This window comes from Lutra lutra, chromosome 8 (genome assembly GCF_902655055.1).
Source record: "Lutra lutra chromosome 8, mLutLut1.2, whole genome shotgun sequence".
Lineage (NCBI taxonomy): Eukaryota > Metazoa > Chordata > Mammalia > Carnivora > Mustelidae > Lutra > Lutra lutra.
The window spans coordinates 46,071,919-46,089,355 of NC_062285.1; the positions used below are offsets into that span (position 1 = coordinate 46,071,919).

Below are 17,437 nucleotides of genomic sequence, written 5' to 3' on the forward strand. Positions count from 1 at the left end.
CCTTTTTCTCTGTGAAGTAGATATAAAACATTCTTCTACAACTAAGAAAATACACAAATATTTCAGCCTAATCCAATGTAGCACACAATTTCAGAAAAACATGTATAACTATCTTACACAGGATCAGCGGAATAAACAAATCTTGATGTTAATTCACTCTAAGATTAATTCTCTTATTTAATGATATACTATTTAAGTTAGATTTACACAGCAAGAGCATAAAACCATTTTCAATACTAAAAGAGATATCGATAATTTCTAGCATTTTAAATCATTATAAGCGAGACAATTCACAGGCTTTTTAAAAAGTACCAAACTATAACTCAGGATTTCATTGTTTCAGCAAAATTTAACTGAAATCTGAAAGCTATAATGAAAGCTATACATAACTGAAAGCTATGGAGTTTTTTCAAATAAAACAATGGCTTGGTTAATCTCTTTATATCTTCATTTTAAATTTCAAGGATTTCCAACCTATTTTCTACTTTGCACATTAAATTCATCAGTTAGCAAGAACTAATATTTATGACCTCTTTTTACTTCTAAACTAAGACAAAAAAGGAACTCAGGAAGGAGGCCAAGTAGGATTGTGAAAGTGAAAAGAAAACCCATAGAACGGGAGAAAATTTTGCAAATCATTTCTAAGAAAAGCGATTTGTATCTAGAATATATAAACTCTTAAAACTCAATAATACAAATTATCTAATTTAAAAATGAGCAAAGGATCTACGTAAACACGTGCCAAAGAAGGTATACAAATGGCTAATACACACATATGAAAAGATGTGCAACATCATTAGTCATTAGGAAAATGCAAGTCAAAACTACAATGAGATACCACTTTGTATCTGGTAAGATGGCTATAATCAAAAGACATTAACAAGTGCCATCAAGGATGTAGAAAACTGGAACCCTCATACTGTTGATGGCAATGTAAAATGCTGCACCCACCTTGGAAAAGACACCAAGGAATTCCACTCCTAGTATATACTCAAGATAAATCAGTTTTGTATATATAAACAAAAGTATGTATGTACACATAACAAAAAGTTATGTCTACACAAAAACTTGCACATAAATTATTCACAGCAAGATTATTCATAAGAGCCAAAAATGTGAAAAACCCAAATGTCCATCAACTGATGAAGGAATAAATTCAATGTGGTATATTATCTATACAATGGAATATTATTCAGTAATAAAAAGAAATGAAGTACTAATACTTCACGAAAGAAGCCAGACACAAAAGTCACATATATGATTCCACTTATATGAAATATCCAAAACTGCCAAATCTATAGAATAAAAAGTAGATTAGTAGCGACCTAGAGCAGGGGGATCCAAGGAGAAACTGGAGGAAGCAGAGGACTACTAATAGGTATGGAGGATTTGGGGGAGGGTGATAAAAAAATATTCCAATACTGGGGCGCCTGGGTGGCTCAGTGGGTTAAAACCTCTGCCTTCGGCTCAGGTCATGATCACAGGGTCCTGGGATCGAGCCCCGCATCGGGCTCTCTGCTTGGTGGGGAGCCTGCTTCCTCCTCTCTCTCTCTCTGCCTGCCTCTCTGCCTCCTTGTGATCTCTGTCTGTCAAATAAATAAATAAAATCTTTAAAAAAAAAAATTCCAGGGGCGCCTGGGTGGCTCAGAGGGTTAAAGCCTCTGCCTTCAGCTCAGGTCATGATCCCAGGGTTCTGGGATCGAGCCCCGCATCGGGCTCTCTGCTCAGAAGGGAGCCCGCTTCCTCCTCTCTCTCTGCCTGCCTCTCTGCTTACTTGTGATCTCTGTCTGTCCAATAAATAAATAAAATCTTTAAAAAAAAAAAAAATTCCAATACTGATTAAAGTAATGGTTGCACAATTCTGTGAGTATACTGAAATCCAGTAAGTTACACGTTTTAACTGGAAAAATTGTACAATATGTCAATTGTATCACAATAAAGCTATTATTTTTTTTAAGAGTGAAAGGATATATATCTGCATGAGATTATTAGGGATGATTTTACAGAGATTTTTTTAAAGATTTTATTTATTTATTACAAAGTGAGTGCACACACAAGATGAGAGAGAAAAAGAGATCAGGGGCAGTGGGAGAGGGAGAAGTGGACCTCCCGCTGAGCAGGGAGCTCCACACAGGGCTCCAGGACCCTCGGATCATGACCTGAGCCTAAGGCAGACACTTAACTAACTGAGCCACCCAGGCACCCCTAGGGATTGGTTTTGAGCTTTGTTTTGAAGTAAGTGAAAGTCAGGAATTAGTAAAATGTATCTGAAATAATATGAATAATGTGTAATGGCCTATGAGGCAGAAATGAGTAAATAATTTCCAAGAAATGGGAACCACCATCAGTATTAAAGCAGAGCTATATTAATTAGAAATAAGACTGCTAAGACTAGAATGCTAAACCAAGGACAGAGCACCCCAAAATCCTACAGGCTCCTCAAAATATAACAGATGAAAAGCCTATTTTTAATATGCCAAAGCTGGGTTCCTGGGTGGCTCAGTGGGTTAAGCCTCTGCCTTCAGCTCAGGTCATGATCTCAGGGTCCTGGGATGGAGCCCCACATCGGGCTCTCTGCTCAGCGGGGAGCCTGCTTCCCCCTCTCTCTCCACCTGCCCCTCTGCCTACTTGTGATCTCTCTCTCTCTGTGTCAAATAAATAAGTAAAATCTTTAAAAAAAAATGCTGAAGCTATCATTGCCTGATTTTAAAACTTCAAAGTATTCATCTCTCAAAAAGTTGTTTCCATAATATGGGTCTGTCTCTATCACTCAAAGGCAAGCAACACAGTTTAAAGTGCAGGCTTTCACTTCATATATGTGTAAAGCTCTTAACACGTAATAATTTTTGTAACCATCACAATAACTATATGGTACATGTAACTACTTTACCTCTCCAGAGAATTAAGTTTCTACAGCTTGAAATCCATTCAAATTTGTGAATATAAATTTTCTATCTATATCCAAGGTAAATCCCTTGATTAAACTGTTAAACTCTGTCAAGCTGTTAAAATATATTGTTAAACAATATAAAGCAACCCAAATTATCAGGTCTTTTTTTTTTTTTAAAAGGTTTATTTATTTTAGTTGACAGAGATCACAAGTAGGCAGAGAGGCAGGCGGGGGTGGGGGGAACCAGGTTCCCCACTAAGCAGAGAGCCCGATATGGGGCTCCATCCTAGAACCTTGAGATCATGACCTGAGCCGAAGGCAGAGGCTTAACCCACTGAGCCACCCAGGTGCCCCTCAGGTCTCTTTTACCATGATCATTTCACCCTATCATTCTTAATCTTTTTTAGTAAAATTTTACTCAAGGAATTTGATGATTTTTTCACTCAAGTAAGTAATTTTGTCTCTAGTGCTCCAGGTTTTGATTTACCTGGCTCTCTAAAACTTAGAATTGCCTGGCCTCAAAGCCACTCTTAGACTTGTCTATGAGAGCCTTTGACTTCTTTCACAAAGGAAGTCCTTCCTATGGCTACTTCTGCTACAAGATTTTTCTTAAAAGTAAGGAACTACCAAACTAATATCTGGGTCTTCCAAAGTTAAAAGGAGAGAAGAGACAGCTAGCTCTCCTCCTCATGGAGAAGAAAAGGGAGTCATTACCCTCCTTTTGTGGGGGAGAGCTATAAGGAAACCATGCAGAATCCTATTGATGAAAGCAGTAAAAGTGTTGTAGGTATAACCAAATACAGGTTAATTCTACAGAGGTTTTCTGCCTCATATTACAATTTGAACTTCTTTACTTCTTTTTGAGGAGCAATTCTTTTTTTTTTTTTAAAGATTATTTATTTACTTATTTGACAGAGTTCACAAGTAGGCAGAGAGGCAGGCAGAGAGAGAGAGGAAGGGAAGCAGGTTCCCCGCTGAGCAGAGAGCCCCATGGGGGGCTTGATCCCAGGACTCTGGGATCATGACCTGAGCCGAAGGCAGAGGCTCTAACCCACTGAGCCACCCAGGTGCCCCTTGAGGAGCAATTCTTAATTATTACTCCAGATAAGTCATTTTAATCTGTATCCAAAACTAAGATCACTTACTACCAGTCTTATTCTAGGTTTCTTTAGTAGTGACTTTTATATAAACTGGATAAAACTGAAAGGAACTCGCTTGTTTAAAGAATAGACGGAAAAAGAGTGTGGAGAAATGACCTCAAGGGAAAAAATAAAAGAGTATGAATTACAGTAGAAACTGAGGAAATGAAAATGAAAGGCACAAACTGAACTGAGTCAAGGAAGAAAAACAATTTACTAACTGCTGAGTAACTCTATATAGGAAGAACTAAGAAGGAGTAATAATTTAATGAAATACTGTTTGCATTATATTTAAATAGTGACAGCATGAAAACACTTTTTAAAAAGATTTTATTTATGTATTTGACGGAGAGAGAGAGAGAGAACAGTGGGGAAAGGAAAGAGACAAGCAGGCTCTACGCTAAGTGTAGACCCTGACTCAGAGCTCCATCTCACGACCCTGAGATATGACCTGAGCTGAAATCAAAAGTTGGATGTTTAACCTACTGAGGCACCCAGTACCCCCAAAACATTTCTAATACTAAGGAGATACTGATAATATCTGGTATTTTAAATCATTATAAACCAGGTATTTAGACTACCTCTGAACTCATCAAACATTTGTAAAACGAGGTAAATAAGAGCACTTACTTTAAAAGCTGCATTAATTATAAAGCATTTAGAACAGCTTTCCAGAAGCAAAACATCAAGATTTTCTATACATGCTATCGTATCTGAACTAAACAGTCATAACACACAAATTTACAATAAAATGGTAGAACTCTACTAAAATAGATTCCATTTAAAAAGAAAAAAATGTCCATTTTTTTTCCTTTTGAAGTGAAACTAACATTTAAAAATGCATCTTCGGGGTGCCTAGGTGGCTCAGTGGGTTAAGCTGCTGCCTTCGGCTCAGGTCATGATCTCAGAGTCTTGGGATCGAGCCCCGCAGCAGGCTCTTTGCTCAGCGGGGAGCCTGCTTCTCTCTCTCTCTCTCTCTCTCTCTCTCTCTCTGCCTACTTGTGATCTTTCTCTGTCAAATAAATAAAATCTTTAAAATAAAATAAAATAAAAATGCATCTTCAAAATAAGTGATTTTGGGGCCTGAATTAAAGCCCTAGACTACTCGTGTTCAAATCCCAGATTACTGTGTGAAATGTGTGAACACTTCAGCCTAGGCTTCCTATTCTCTCAAATGTGAATTATATTACATTCACATTCTAGTGTCCTAGAATTATAGTGATAAGTAATTAAGTTAACATAATAAGTACTTAAAACAGTACCTAGCACATGGTGTTTTCAAATATAATACTACACATCATGGCCTGAAAAACTAAGTTTTTCTTAGTATACATATGTGTGAGCAAAATTAGTATTTGTCACAAAACTATTCTGCAAAAAGAATATTTAATAACTCAAGTATGTTAATGGAAAAATGGTATCATTTAGAAAAAAAATAATAAAGCCTAAATGTCACTCAACAGATAAATGAAATCACAGACTAAAAAGCTCTGGATCTTCCTAGCAAGTAAGGTACACAATTTTAGATTCACTAACAACTTAGAAGTAATTTAAAAACTTATAAAGCTTAAATTAGGAAAAATTGTCTTTCTAGATTTTAAGCAACTAAAATGTGAAAAATATGTTCTAATAATGTCACTATTTCTGTCCTTATTTTCACTGATTTACCAACACAAAAAAAACCCATTTTGCTTTTTGGTCTCATTTCCTGCAAATGATATGACAAATACCCTAATTTAATAATTAACACTTTGGCACAACTAAAATTAGTATTTACAGTAATAATAATGTAAAAATTCTTTAACAAATATATACTAAACTATTTGTGGAGTTTATATTAATAGTGTCCCTTTGGCTTTACATTATGAACTGATTTGTCATTATAAGGTTATTTTCTTTTAGTATAATTAAAGTTGCACAAAAAGAGACCATATAAAATAAAGCCTCAAAGATTTCTAAGTAAGAGAGCAGGAATTGAAGGGAAGCCCTAAAACTGAATCAATGTCTTCTAATATGAAAATCTCAAAGATCTGATGGACTATTCCTTGCCTATTTATTGAAACAAAAATATCATATGCATTTGAAATTACTCTAAATACAAATTAAAGTTACTCTCTGAAGTACCTTAAATCTACTAGAGTTATTAGGGTTTATGCAAAAATGACACACAAAATTTAATTTGTAAAGTTAGCTATGCATTACCATTGAACATACATAAAAATTTAAAACATCACACATAAAAGTTAGTGAAAATGGTAGAAGAGAAACATTTAATAAAAATGGGGAAATAAAGCAGTGATTTTGATGATCTGTAGTTATCTGTTCACTTATATATCCAAAGAGTATTCCATAATCCACAACTTGTCTTTGTAATTCATTTATTTAATTACCCATCCTCCATAAATAGGTTCCTCTATCCCTAACATACTTAACATGTAATGTACTTTAAAAAGTTTTCCTTTTGTCTCATGAAGAAAAATCACCAAGTACCTGAGAGATTAAGTTATCTTTCATTCAATCTAAGTTAAACAAGTTCTAGTTCCTTTATCTTTATTTCTATAGTAACTAAATTCAAACAGTCTTGTTCGTGGTTTTCTAATTACCTCCTTTGAGCTAAAATAAAGATTAGGAAATAGCATTATGAGACTACTTTACTCCTTCTAATGCAGATCAGTGTCACTTTCATACCTCACCTTTTTAAGCATCAATCTGGACTTGTCACCATAAAGTCTAGTATTAAGTTTGTTAGTAAATATATTAATAACTTTAATTAATAACTTCTAAATAAAGTTCGTTCTTCCTCATCTTAGACTTGTGTACTTATTTTCATCTCTAGAAACTCAGTCTGCAGATAAAAATCATTCACTATTTACAAATAAACAGAAACTCTAGTTTTCAAGCAGAATCAAACTTTGTGTAAGTGTTAGTTATCTACCAGGATAATATGAAACAATCCTATCCAAAAACTGCTTACAAACTACTTAATGAAATTAAGTTTCATTTTTATTAGTTTATTCATTTTAAAGCACTTTAAGGCACTTTATTCATTTAAGGCACCATAACAAGAAAAATTAGTATAAAGTTTTCAAGAATAAACTTAGAGTAAACCTTCCATTTTTTCTCAACAGTCATCAGTCTTTTTCAAGATGGTTAGACACACATACCAAGATAATGTTCCATCTGCATATGGCCCATTTCAGCTACAAAACAGCAGACTGAATTTGCCCAAATAACCATAAATGACTAATCCAATCATCTTTTAAAAAGACATTAAAAAGAGAAACAACTTTTTAACAAGTTAAAAACAAGTTTTAATGAGTCCCCAACATGAGCCCAAGTAACAACTAAATTATTAAATCTTCACCAGTTCTCTAATCATGCGTACATAATGAAATGTGTACTTATCAAATTATTCTCCTTAAACTCTAAATCAAACTTTTGCTCTAAACTATTTCCTTTTTTTGACAGATTTCACCTAATTGCAAATTAACTGGCTTACATATAAACCAAACTGGTTTTTGCAAATCCTCAGTACCATCCTATCCTGGCATTCTTCCCCTTTAACTAATAGAGGTAATCAATCAAGGACAAAAATTTTCACATTCTGGGGCACCTGGATGGTACAGTTAGTTAAGCATCTGACTCTTGATTTCAGTTCAGGTTGTGATCTTAGGGTCTCTCAGGGTAATGAGATGGAGCCTGCTTTAAAAAAATTTAAAAAAGGGGCACCTGGGTGGCTCAGTGGGTTAATGCCTCTGCCTTCAGCTCAGGTCATGATCTCAGGGTCCTGGGATCGAGGCCCGCATCGGGCTCTCTGCTCAGCAGGGAGCCTGCTTCCCCCTCTCTCTGCCTGCCTCTCTGCCTACTTGTGATCTCTGTCTGTCAAATAAATAAATAAAATCTTAAAAAAAAAAATTAAAAAAAGATTCTCTCTCTCTCCCCCACTGCCCCTCTCCACCCCTTCTCAGATAAATAAATCTTAAAAGAAAAAAAAAAAAGTCCACATTCTGCTGTTATCTAAATATGTGGGCTTCAGTTTCCTTTTCTTTAATATGAAAGCACTTTCATTTTAAAATGAAAATCAAATTTATGGACTTCCTGTATTCTTTACAACAGATCTTTAAAACGATTTACAGTAACTGTGAAAAAGCAAAAATACTTTTATTTGAAAAATGTCAAACTTCAAGTTTAATGCTCACAATACACACACTGTTCGTATCATCCCATAGTGTCAACACCAATTATTACCCAGAATACCAAAAACATAAAAAAAAGTAATATCCATCTGAATAATAGCCATATTTAAACTTACAGATTTCTATTTTATGGAAATCCACACTTATCTTTTTATAAGGTGGTAATAGGCTAGGTGAATTAAGAAAATTTAAGTGTTCTTTAACAAATAAAAGGAAGCAAAGATTTATCTTTAATAATCCACAGACCAAGGTAAACATGTGTCCTAGGAAATAACCAATTTCCGCACATGAATAAACATCTCACACTTACCTGAACAATAATGATTATTAAATCATCTAAAGATGATTAAAATATTTTTTGTTGTAATGCAACAAGTGCACGCTTACACCCTTAGGGATTTTTATCATATAAACACAGAATCTATGTAGCCTAACAAAGTATGAAAAAAGTACCAAGACTTAGATCAAAATACTTAAGTTCAAGTCCCAAGACTGCCATCTACTAGCTTACTTGAAAATCTCCTAGTACTACAGCATTTTATCAGAAGTAAACGAAGGTGACAAGAAAGTAAAATTTAATGTTATCTCGTAAACGTAATATTTTGGAATGTCACTGAATCAAGATAAAACCCCGACAATGAAATTATTGTCCATTTCACAGATGAAGACATTGAGATACAATGATTTAAATGAACTCTCCTCTAAGTCGTATAGCAGGTTAAGTGGTGAAACGGTGACCTAACTACGTCTAAATCTTATGTTGCTTCCACTAAGTCATAGAGGAGTACGTGGAAAAAAAACTCCGTAAATTATACACCACTGTTATGGTGACAACGGGACATGAAAATAATTGTTATTACAGTAAAGAAGCACACTACCCTTCCTAATAAACAGAGCACTTGCTCTTTATGTTACATACTCACATATTTAAGTTATTCTGAACACCACTTACTATGGCCGACAAGCATTAAAATCTACACATACTTCCTTCAGTATTTTAAGTATATCCTTTGGTATTTTATAAGTCTGAGTATTAGCAAGTGACTTAAGCCTCAAGCAGACTTATCTACTTTTTGCAGGCCTACGTTATCCCTCAAACAGGAGGGAAGGGCTGCGCTTCTAAGAGAAACGCTGCCGGTTTCTATCAAGCCTCCACTAAAGCACAAGACCACGTGGTACTTCTCATTAGCCTAAGGTTCCGTACTCCTCTCCCTCCTTTTGACAAGGAACTGGAAACTAGGGTTTCTTTCTCTTAAGTGGCGCCCTGACACATGCCACCTGTGTAGTAAGAACCGCAAACATCCTGCAGCCTGCCTCCCGGAAGAATACAAGAATCAGAATACCAAGGAACTTGAATGCCGACAATGCCGGGAAAGGAAATGACCAGAGAAGGAAAGAGGGTGAGATCTTGATAAGCCGCGGGACCTCGACCTGTCAAAAACTGAGAGACTCACGCCGAACGACTATAACCTATCATTCGGGAAGGCCTGAGGTGGGAGCGGCACTACGGAAGGAAGGAGGACGGAAAGAACTGTGTGAGTCCCCGTCGCCGCTCCCCTTAAGTCTCTCAGCACGCCCCGACAAGCCACGCACCCTGGACTTCATCTCGGGTCCAATCTTCGCCCCAACATTTCGGGAGCAGCCAAAATCCTGCTGCCCAGTACGGCCGCCGCCGGACCTGCCCGCACCTGTCACTAGCTAAAGACACCAGCCCGCAGTTCCCGCCCAGTTCTCCACCATCCTCCCGCAACCGCGACCATCTCAATCTCTTTCTCTCACCAGGTGTCCCCTTTCCGGAGCGAGGTTTTGAGCAGCGTCGCGATGTCAGACCGCTGGATGTCCAGATCTGCCGCTCCGCCTTCCGCCATCTTCTTCCACTAGCGGTAGCGGAGGCGGCAGCGACGGCGGCGGCACGCCCCAGAGCATTGTGGGAATGGCGTCCCGCGGCCCCTCCCAGTCGGCAGGTCGAAACCAAAAGAGACGGGGGGGGGGGTTAGGGGGAGCGCCTCGGGACAAGAGTAGCTCCCGGGGGCGGACTGAGTACGCTGCCGCGGTCTGCTGCCCCCAATCGGCCCCCGCCCGTCCAGCATCTCGCCTTGGCCTCCTCTGGCTCGGGACAGCCGGGTTTTAACTCTTCTCTGTGAGGGCCCTCTGTCCTCTCTCAGCAGCGGTGCCACCGCCCCGTCCATCCTCAACTTCTGCCTTCCCCTCCCTCTTTCTCACAGGCGCCTGAGAACCCTTATTTGCGCATTCACTCACGCTTGAGGGTGGGGTGGGGCGGGGGGCGTGGGGACGGCTAAGATATGGCAGAAAATTTTAAGAGCTCTGAGGCATTAGTCCTTCCGTCGCTAGTCGGGGAACCTAAGCTTGGTGAATTTTGGCCCCAACAAAGAACAATCCGAAACCGAACGCTTGGTCTCAGTGCCCTTCTTGGGCTCCTTCCTGCCCTCCTACTCCTGCTGTAGGTGGAAACCTTTTATAGGCTCTTTGTGACGCCTCCCCAGGCACACCCAGACGCTAAACTGCAGTGAAAAACATGTCCCAGTTCCTCGGTGAACACGGAGTTAAATATGTATCAAATAATGCCAGGTACTAAAAGGGAAGGAAACGTGCCCGAAAACCTTTATCCTCGATATTATAAAGTAACATTTTCTTAACCACATCTTCCCATGTGTGTTTACTGGCCATTATTTAGTAATACCAGCTTTTATTGTAGCTGATTATGTTACAAACGGGGAAATCCAGTCTCAAAAATCAAATGCTAAGGTCACACAGTAGGTGGAGAGGTAAGTTTATATAAAACCCAAGTTCCAAACCCCGGGTGCTGTCTGTCTTCTAGAGCATACTGACTACCTCTCCTTTTGGAAACCTGACATGTATTAACGGGGTTGCCCTGGTTTCATCTTTGTTTTTTCTTCTTCTTTATAACCTCTGTACAGCTGGTGGCTAGCATTGTGCTCCCTAACATATAAGCACCACCTAAATATTTGTTTCAAATGAACTGGGGAAAAACTTCTTGAATATTTCCAAGCATGAGGAGGTCCAGAAATTTGACTTAAAGATAATAAAAATTATGTGAAAAGTCTAAAAGATAGATAAGAATTCATGCAGTATCTGCTGTTTCCCTATTTTTAATGTGGGAATTTGGGATCTGGTGGGAATTCAATAAAGAAGAATGCACTTATGCTAGTAAGAAGTATTGAGTCCTTCCAAGTTAGTGCATACTGGCATTATGACGTGTATCAGCATCGTAGTTGCTTATTTTCTCATAATAAAACTATTTTGCACTATCATGTCATCCTTGATTTGAGAGTCTGAAAGAAGCTTCCAGTTACTGCTCTTTCTTACATTATTTGGTTTTTCTAACCAAATTAGTTAAAAAAATTAGTTTCTCTAACCATGAGTATCATCAAAGGGTCACATTTTCCTCCTCCCAGCCAACTTCTGAAAGACAGCAAAGTATTTTTCCAAGGAGAGGCAGCATGTTATGGGAAGAATATTGGAGTCATATGAACAGGGGTTAAAACCTCACCTCAACCTCTAGCTGCGAAGTACTTAACTTTTAGTTTAATCATGAAATTAGGGATGTTAATACTTACCTTAAAGGCTCTTTATGAAGATTAAATGGAATAATCTATGTTTATTGCCTGAGACGTGAAAGCCAATCAGTGAATGCTAATGTTGTTTACTGGTGACAGGATGAATTTTATAGTATATAAATTATATCTCAATAAAGCTGTTAAAAAAATTGTCACAGACTTTGAAGCAAAACCATGCTATCATTTTATAAACACAGCATAGGGGCGCCTGGGTGGCTCAGTGGGTTAAAGCCTCTGCCTCCGGCTCAGGGCATGATCCCAGGATCCTGGGATCGAGCTCCACATCGGGCTCTCTGCTCAGCAGGGAGCCTGCTTCCTCCTCTCTCTCTGCCTCTCTCTCTGCCTCTCTCTCTGCCTGCCTCTCTGCCTACTTGCGATCTCTGTCAAATAAATAAAATCTTTAAAAAAAAATAAAAATAAAAAAAAATAAACACAGCATAATTGAGAAGCAATGCCTCATGCACACTCTGCTATTCAGTTTCCTTTCAAAGAAAATGCACATTTGAAATGCTGAAGCCTGTACCCATGCAACAAAGTAAAATTTTCATTTGTACCACATTTAAGGCAATGAGTTAACTGGACATACATATATAAGTTCAATGTTAATTTGAATTATACATCAGGTTTATGAGGTCATTTTGTAGACCTAATTAGTTGCCTTCAGAGATAGAAAAGAAGTAACAGTTACATTATTGTATTTAGTAAGCATTACAGAGAGAGTTCTAAGACCAGTTTTAAACACTTTAAAATGTTAACTTGTTCCTCGTAGCAATCCTATGAAGTAGGTATTATTATTATTATTTTTTAAAGATTTTATTTATTGGGCACCTGGGTGGCTCAGTGGGTTAAGCCGCTGCCTTCGGCTCAGGTCATGATCCCAGGGTCCTGGGATCGAGTCCCGCATCGGGCTCGCTGCTCAGCAGGAAGCCTGCTTCCCTTCCTCTCTCTCTGCCTGCCTCTCTGCCTACTTGTGATCTCTCTCTGTCAAATAAATAAAATCTTTAAAAAAAAAAAAGATTTTATTTATTTATTTGACAGAGATTACAAATAGGCAGAGAGGCAGGCAGAGAGAGAGGAGGAAGCAGGCTCCCTGCTGAGCAGAGACCCCAATGCGGGGCTTGATCCCAGGGCCCTAAGATCATGACCTGAGCCAAAGGCAGAGGCTTTAACCCACTGAGCCACCCAGGTGCCCCAATTATTATTCCTATTGTGTAAAGGTGGATTGAGGCAATTGACAGAATTCTAATTTGAAACCAGGAAGTCTAGCTCCAGAATCTAGAAGTTTGGGTAAGTTTTAATTTTTCTACCAATCTTTATGATCTTTTCCCCTCAGTAATATTTAGAAACAGTTGACATATATTACTGCATAAGTTTAGGGAGTACAACATAATGGTTTATTTACATATACTATGAAATTGATCTTGATTATAGCAGTCAACTTTCTAATGACCTCAGTTTACTAATTTATGGAAATTCTGATTATTTTACTCATGCTTCTTTCAATTATGAGGCAAAATGAAATTGTAAACATTGAATTGGTTGAGGTCCACTTCCTTTCTAAATTGGTAGTAATTGATGAGAAATGTAACTTTCTCTTGCATCACATAGATAAATATAAGCCAGGACTTACTTTATACAGAATCACTGTCTTGAGGCTTCCCTTAGTTAACTTTGCAAGAATGTACTTGCTTTGTGCAAGTATTTGCTTGGTGATCATCATCATATTCTCACATTCTCTCATACTTTTCTTATCCACTAAAACTTTAACCTAGGGCTTTGAGAAGGGGAAAAGAGTATGCTGAGAAGTTAAGAAATTAGGCTGGGTATGAACAAAGTGTACCTTACAAAAAGGCAGAGTCAGTTTTGAGATTAGAGATACTCTAGGAAGGGTTCCTGTATCTTCAAATAATTCCCCTTTCTACTCATTGATGTTTAAATAATCCCTTTCAGAGAGGTTCTTATATATACCAATTAAAACATAGGACTTCAAATGTAAATACTTTGGGAAAGAATAAGGTTTAGACCTGAGGTGTCAAATGAGAGCCAGTTTTCAGCCTGGGATGGACTAGAAAGAAAAAGAAAAAACACTGTTTTTTTGTTTTTTTGTTTTTTTGTTTTAAACTGGATGGAAGAAAATACAAAGAAGTTCAAGACAAGTTCTGTCTAACTCACAATATTGTTTGATGCTGGCTACATGAGCCTGAGGAAAAATCTTCCAGAATGAACACATCCCTGTACAGAACAATGATTGATACCTTGCTGTCTTTATTTTTCAATTCTTACCATCTTTGTTTTCATAAGCACTATTTCACTTTTCCTTCCACCTTTTTATTCCTCTACAGCTATTCCCTCTGATAAACCCCTCTCCCCTTGATTTTATTCACCCCTCTAAACCATCCTTTTCTCTTTTGTAATTTTATAATTCCCTTCTCCCATTACTAGCTCTCTAAATAACTAAAAGGCAGTGGAAAGGTGGGGGAGTAGTGCAGACACCAAAGCAGCATGTAGTAAACTGTTTAATCTGTTAATTATATTTTGAAACTTGAGATATGAATAAAAATTGTAAATGCCATGATACAGTTTTTAAAACTTAAAAAAAAAAATACAGAGGCTCCTTATTTCAGACAAATGTTAGGTCCTGACAAAGAGAAAGAAAAAGTAGTAAAATGAATACAATGTCTTGTACAGAGGGTCAGTGTACTTGGATTTTGAGTTGGGCTCAGTGCTACTAAGTAGCTGGGTAACCCTTGTCAAATCATTTAATTTCCCTGAGCATTAGTTTCTTCATTATAAAATAGGGTGATTAAACTCTTCAAGGTATAAAACTCAAATTCTTGCAAGAGTTAGACTATGTAACTAATATAAATGGTGAAGCAAATCTGTGGTAAGATGGTAAGTTTTGGGGACACTAATGAACTGTCTGCTGCAATGAAAGTTATTTAAGATGAGAGAGAGAAATCAAGCAGAGGGCAGGGGCAGAGAAAGAGGGAGAAAAAATTTTAAGCAGACTCTGCACTGAGTAGAGGACGATACGGGGCATGATCTCAGGACCCCGAGATCATGACCTAAGCCAAAACCAAGATCCGGACACAATTGATTGTGCCACTCAGGTGCCCTGAGTTATTAAAATTTAAAAAATTAGAACAAACAAAATTATATCTCCTACTTAAGGGATCTGGAAAGTTTTATTTTAACATGGGAATGAAGTCTGGGAATTGATTAATCTGAGTTGCTACTTGAATTCTTTTTGGAAGCACACACAAAATGCTCTGAAAGCTGACCTACCCTGAAGGTTGATGTCAGCCTGCTTGATAAGCTGATACTCACTGAATGATATAGTAGATACGCACTGAATGATAAAGGAACTAAACTGAATTGAATAATAAACAAATAGTCTCTATAGGTCTAGAATTCTCTCATGAACAACAAAAAAATCTTTAAAACACATAGTCTTTTAAACCACATCCTATGGTTCCTAGATATTTTTAAATGAAACATACTTATATAGTGGGAAACTTTTCCAAGAAAGAATTAGGTTATCCTAGGTCTATATAGTGACATATCAAGTGATATAGATCAAATTAAGGCTGCCAGTAGGGAAAATCTGCCTGTTTTATACTTAGTTATTTATATTTACTGACAGATTTTAAGGTGGATAAAGAACCACTTCATGAAAAAAATAGAAACATTAAGCAGCCTCTGAGTCCTTTCCCAAACTTTCTAATAATCAATGAACTTTAGAAAGCAAAATCATTTTTTCAAAAGATTTTATTTATTTATCTGACACACAGAGATCACAAATAGGCAGAGAGTCAGGCAGAGAGAGGAAGGGAAGCAGGCTCCCTGCTGAGCAGAGAGAACGATGTGGGGTTCGATCCCAGGACCCTGAGACCATGACCTGAGCCAAGGGCAGAGGCTTTAACCCACTGAGCCACCCAGGTGCCCCCAGAAAGCAAAAGCATTTTAGACATGCTGATTTTTTAATTTAAAAAATAAGTTAGGGACACTGGGGTGGCTCAATGGGTTAAGCCTCTGCCTTCGGCTCAGGTCATGATCTCAAGGTCCTGGGATCGAGCCCCATATTGGGCTCTCTGCTCAGCGGGGAGCCTGTTTCTCCCTCTCTCTGCCTATTTGTGATCTTTCTCTCTCTCTCCCTCTCTCTCTGTTAAATAAATAAATAAAATCTTTAAAAAAAATAAGTTAAATCAAGTACGATGTTGATCTTAACTTTATATACTTGATCATTTTTACTCTATCAGTTTTGCACAAGAGTTTAAAATGTTTTCTTTTATGCTTGTGGATTTTGAAAATCTACACATCCAGCGTGAAGTAGACAGTTGTGTAATGATCTACTGATACTGCAACTATGTAGCTACCGGAGACATTAACTTGTTTTCTCCCAAGAGATGACTGAATTATTCAGTCTTTCTATTTGGTCAACCCTTCTCTTCATTTTGGCTTAAATAGCAAAAAGATTTAAACTGCTTACAAAGAGTTTTAGAACAACATAATAGCAGGTCTTAAAGAATACATGTATGTTTCCGGAGTGATGTAGACATTAAATGAGGCATTTTTTATGATTTTGTCTTCCAGGTGTCTCTAAGCAAAAGGGTACTACAGACCCTATTAAGGGCCAGTTAGAAGACCTCAACAAGGAAGATAAAACACGTCTAGTGATGTTATAAAATATTTACCATTGCTTTCTGTTGCTATCCAGCAAACTACTGTCTAGATCCTTTTGAACTAGGTCAATGATGGATTTCTAAAATTTTAGAAATCATTGGCCCAAGGATACTATGTAATATGTTTGTCATGATTTCTATAGTAGGAAGGATTCATGAGATGTGCAGGAAATAATAATACACCTCTACATGTAATTTAATGTTTGTGTAAATGTTTATAGAATATAGTAGAAAGAGTAAACATTTTGAGATTGGAAAGACCTACACATGAATGCCCCATTCTGCTACTTGTTAGTTCTGTAACACTGAAATTTTAATTTCCTCAGCTGTAAAATGAGAATAATAAACTTGTTTCATAGGATTCTGTAAAAAGACAATGAAATAATGGACTTGAAACTCTTCATAGAGCTCAATATATAGTATGAATTACTTAATGAACTAGTTTTTTCCTCCTCAACTAAGGCAGTTACTAAACAAATGTCTAAAATTCATTAAGATCATAAAGCTGCAGGGCGCCTGGGTGGCTCAGTGAGTTAAAGCCTCTGCCTTCGGCTCAGGTCATGGTCCCAGGGTCCTGGGATTGAGCCCCGCATCAGACTGTCTGCTCTGCGGGGAGCCTGCTTCCTCCTCTCTCTCTCTCTCTGCCTGCCTCTCTGCCTACTTGTGATCTCTGTCTGTCAAATAAATAAATTTTTTAAAAATCTTAAAAAAAAAGATTACAAAGCTGCTATGTAATAATATAGATAGTTCTGTTAAAATTAATGGTATCCCATGTCAAAGAAAACCAATCACTAAAGGGGCTAAGAAGGATAATATTGAAATTCCAGTTTTACCTAAAGTCTTCTCTGTATAAGTATTCTGAAGGATAAAACACTTTGCTTGGAATCCACAGTAGAATATAACAGAAAAGTATTCATATGTGTACGAAGAT

At 37.4% G+C, this 17,437-nt stretch overlaps 1 protein-coding gene across 4 annotated transcripts in view; it reads right to left on the reverse strand.

The window, feature by feature from the left end:
* USP15 (ubiquitin specific peptidase 15) overlaps positions 1 to 10,202 on the reverse strand; it is a 121,160-nt gene extending 110,958 nt beyond the window's left edge. For 2 of the 4 annotated variants that reach the window (XM_047740452.1, XM_047740451.1), the window contains exon 1: positions 10,005 to 10,161. In XM_047740452.1, coding sequence (XP_047596408.1) covers positions 10,005 to 10,093 — 89 coding nt within the window. In that variant the 5' untranslated portion in view covers positions 10,094 to 10,161. Of the gene's footprint in view, positions 1 to 10,004 lie in introns of all 4 variants that reach the window. The other 2 variants (XR_007129321.1, XM_047740457.1) reach the window with 2 other exon arrangements.
* Positions 10,203 to 17,437: the final 7,235 nt, after the last annotated feature.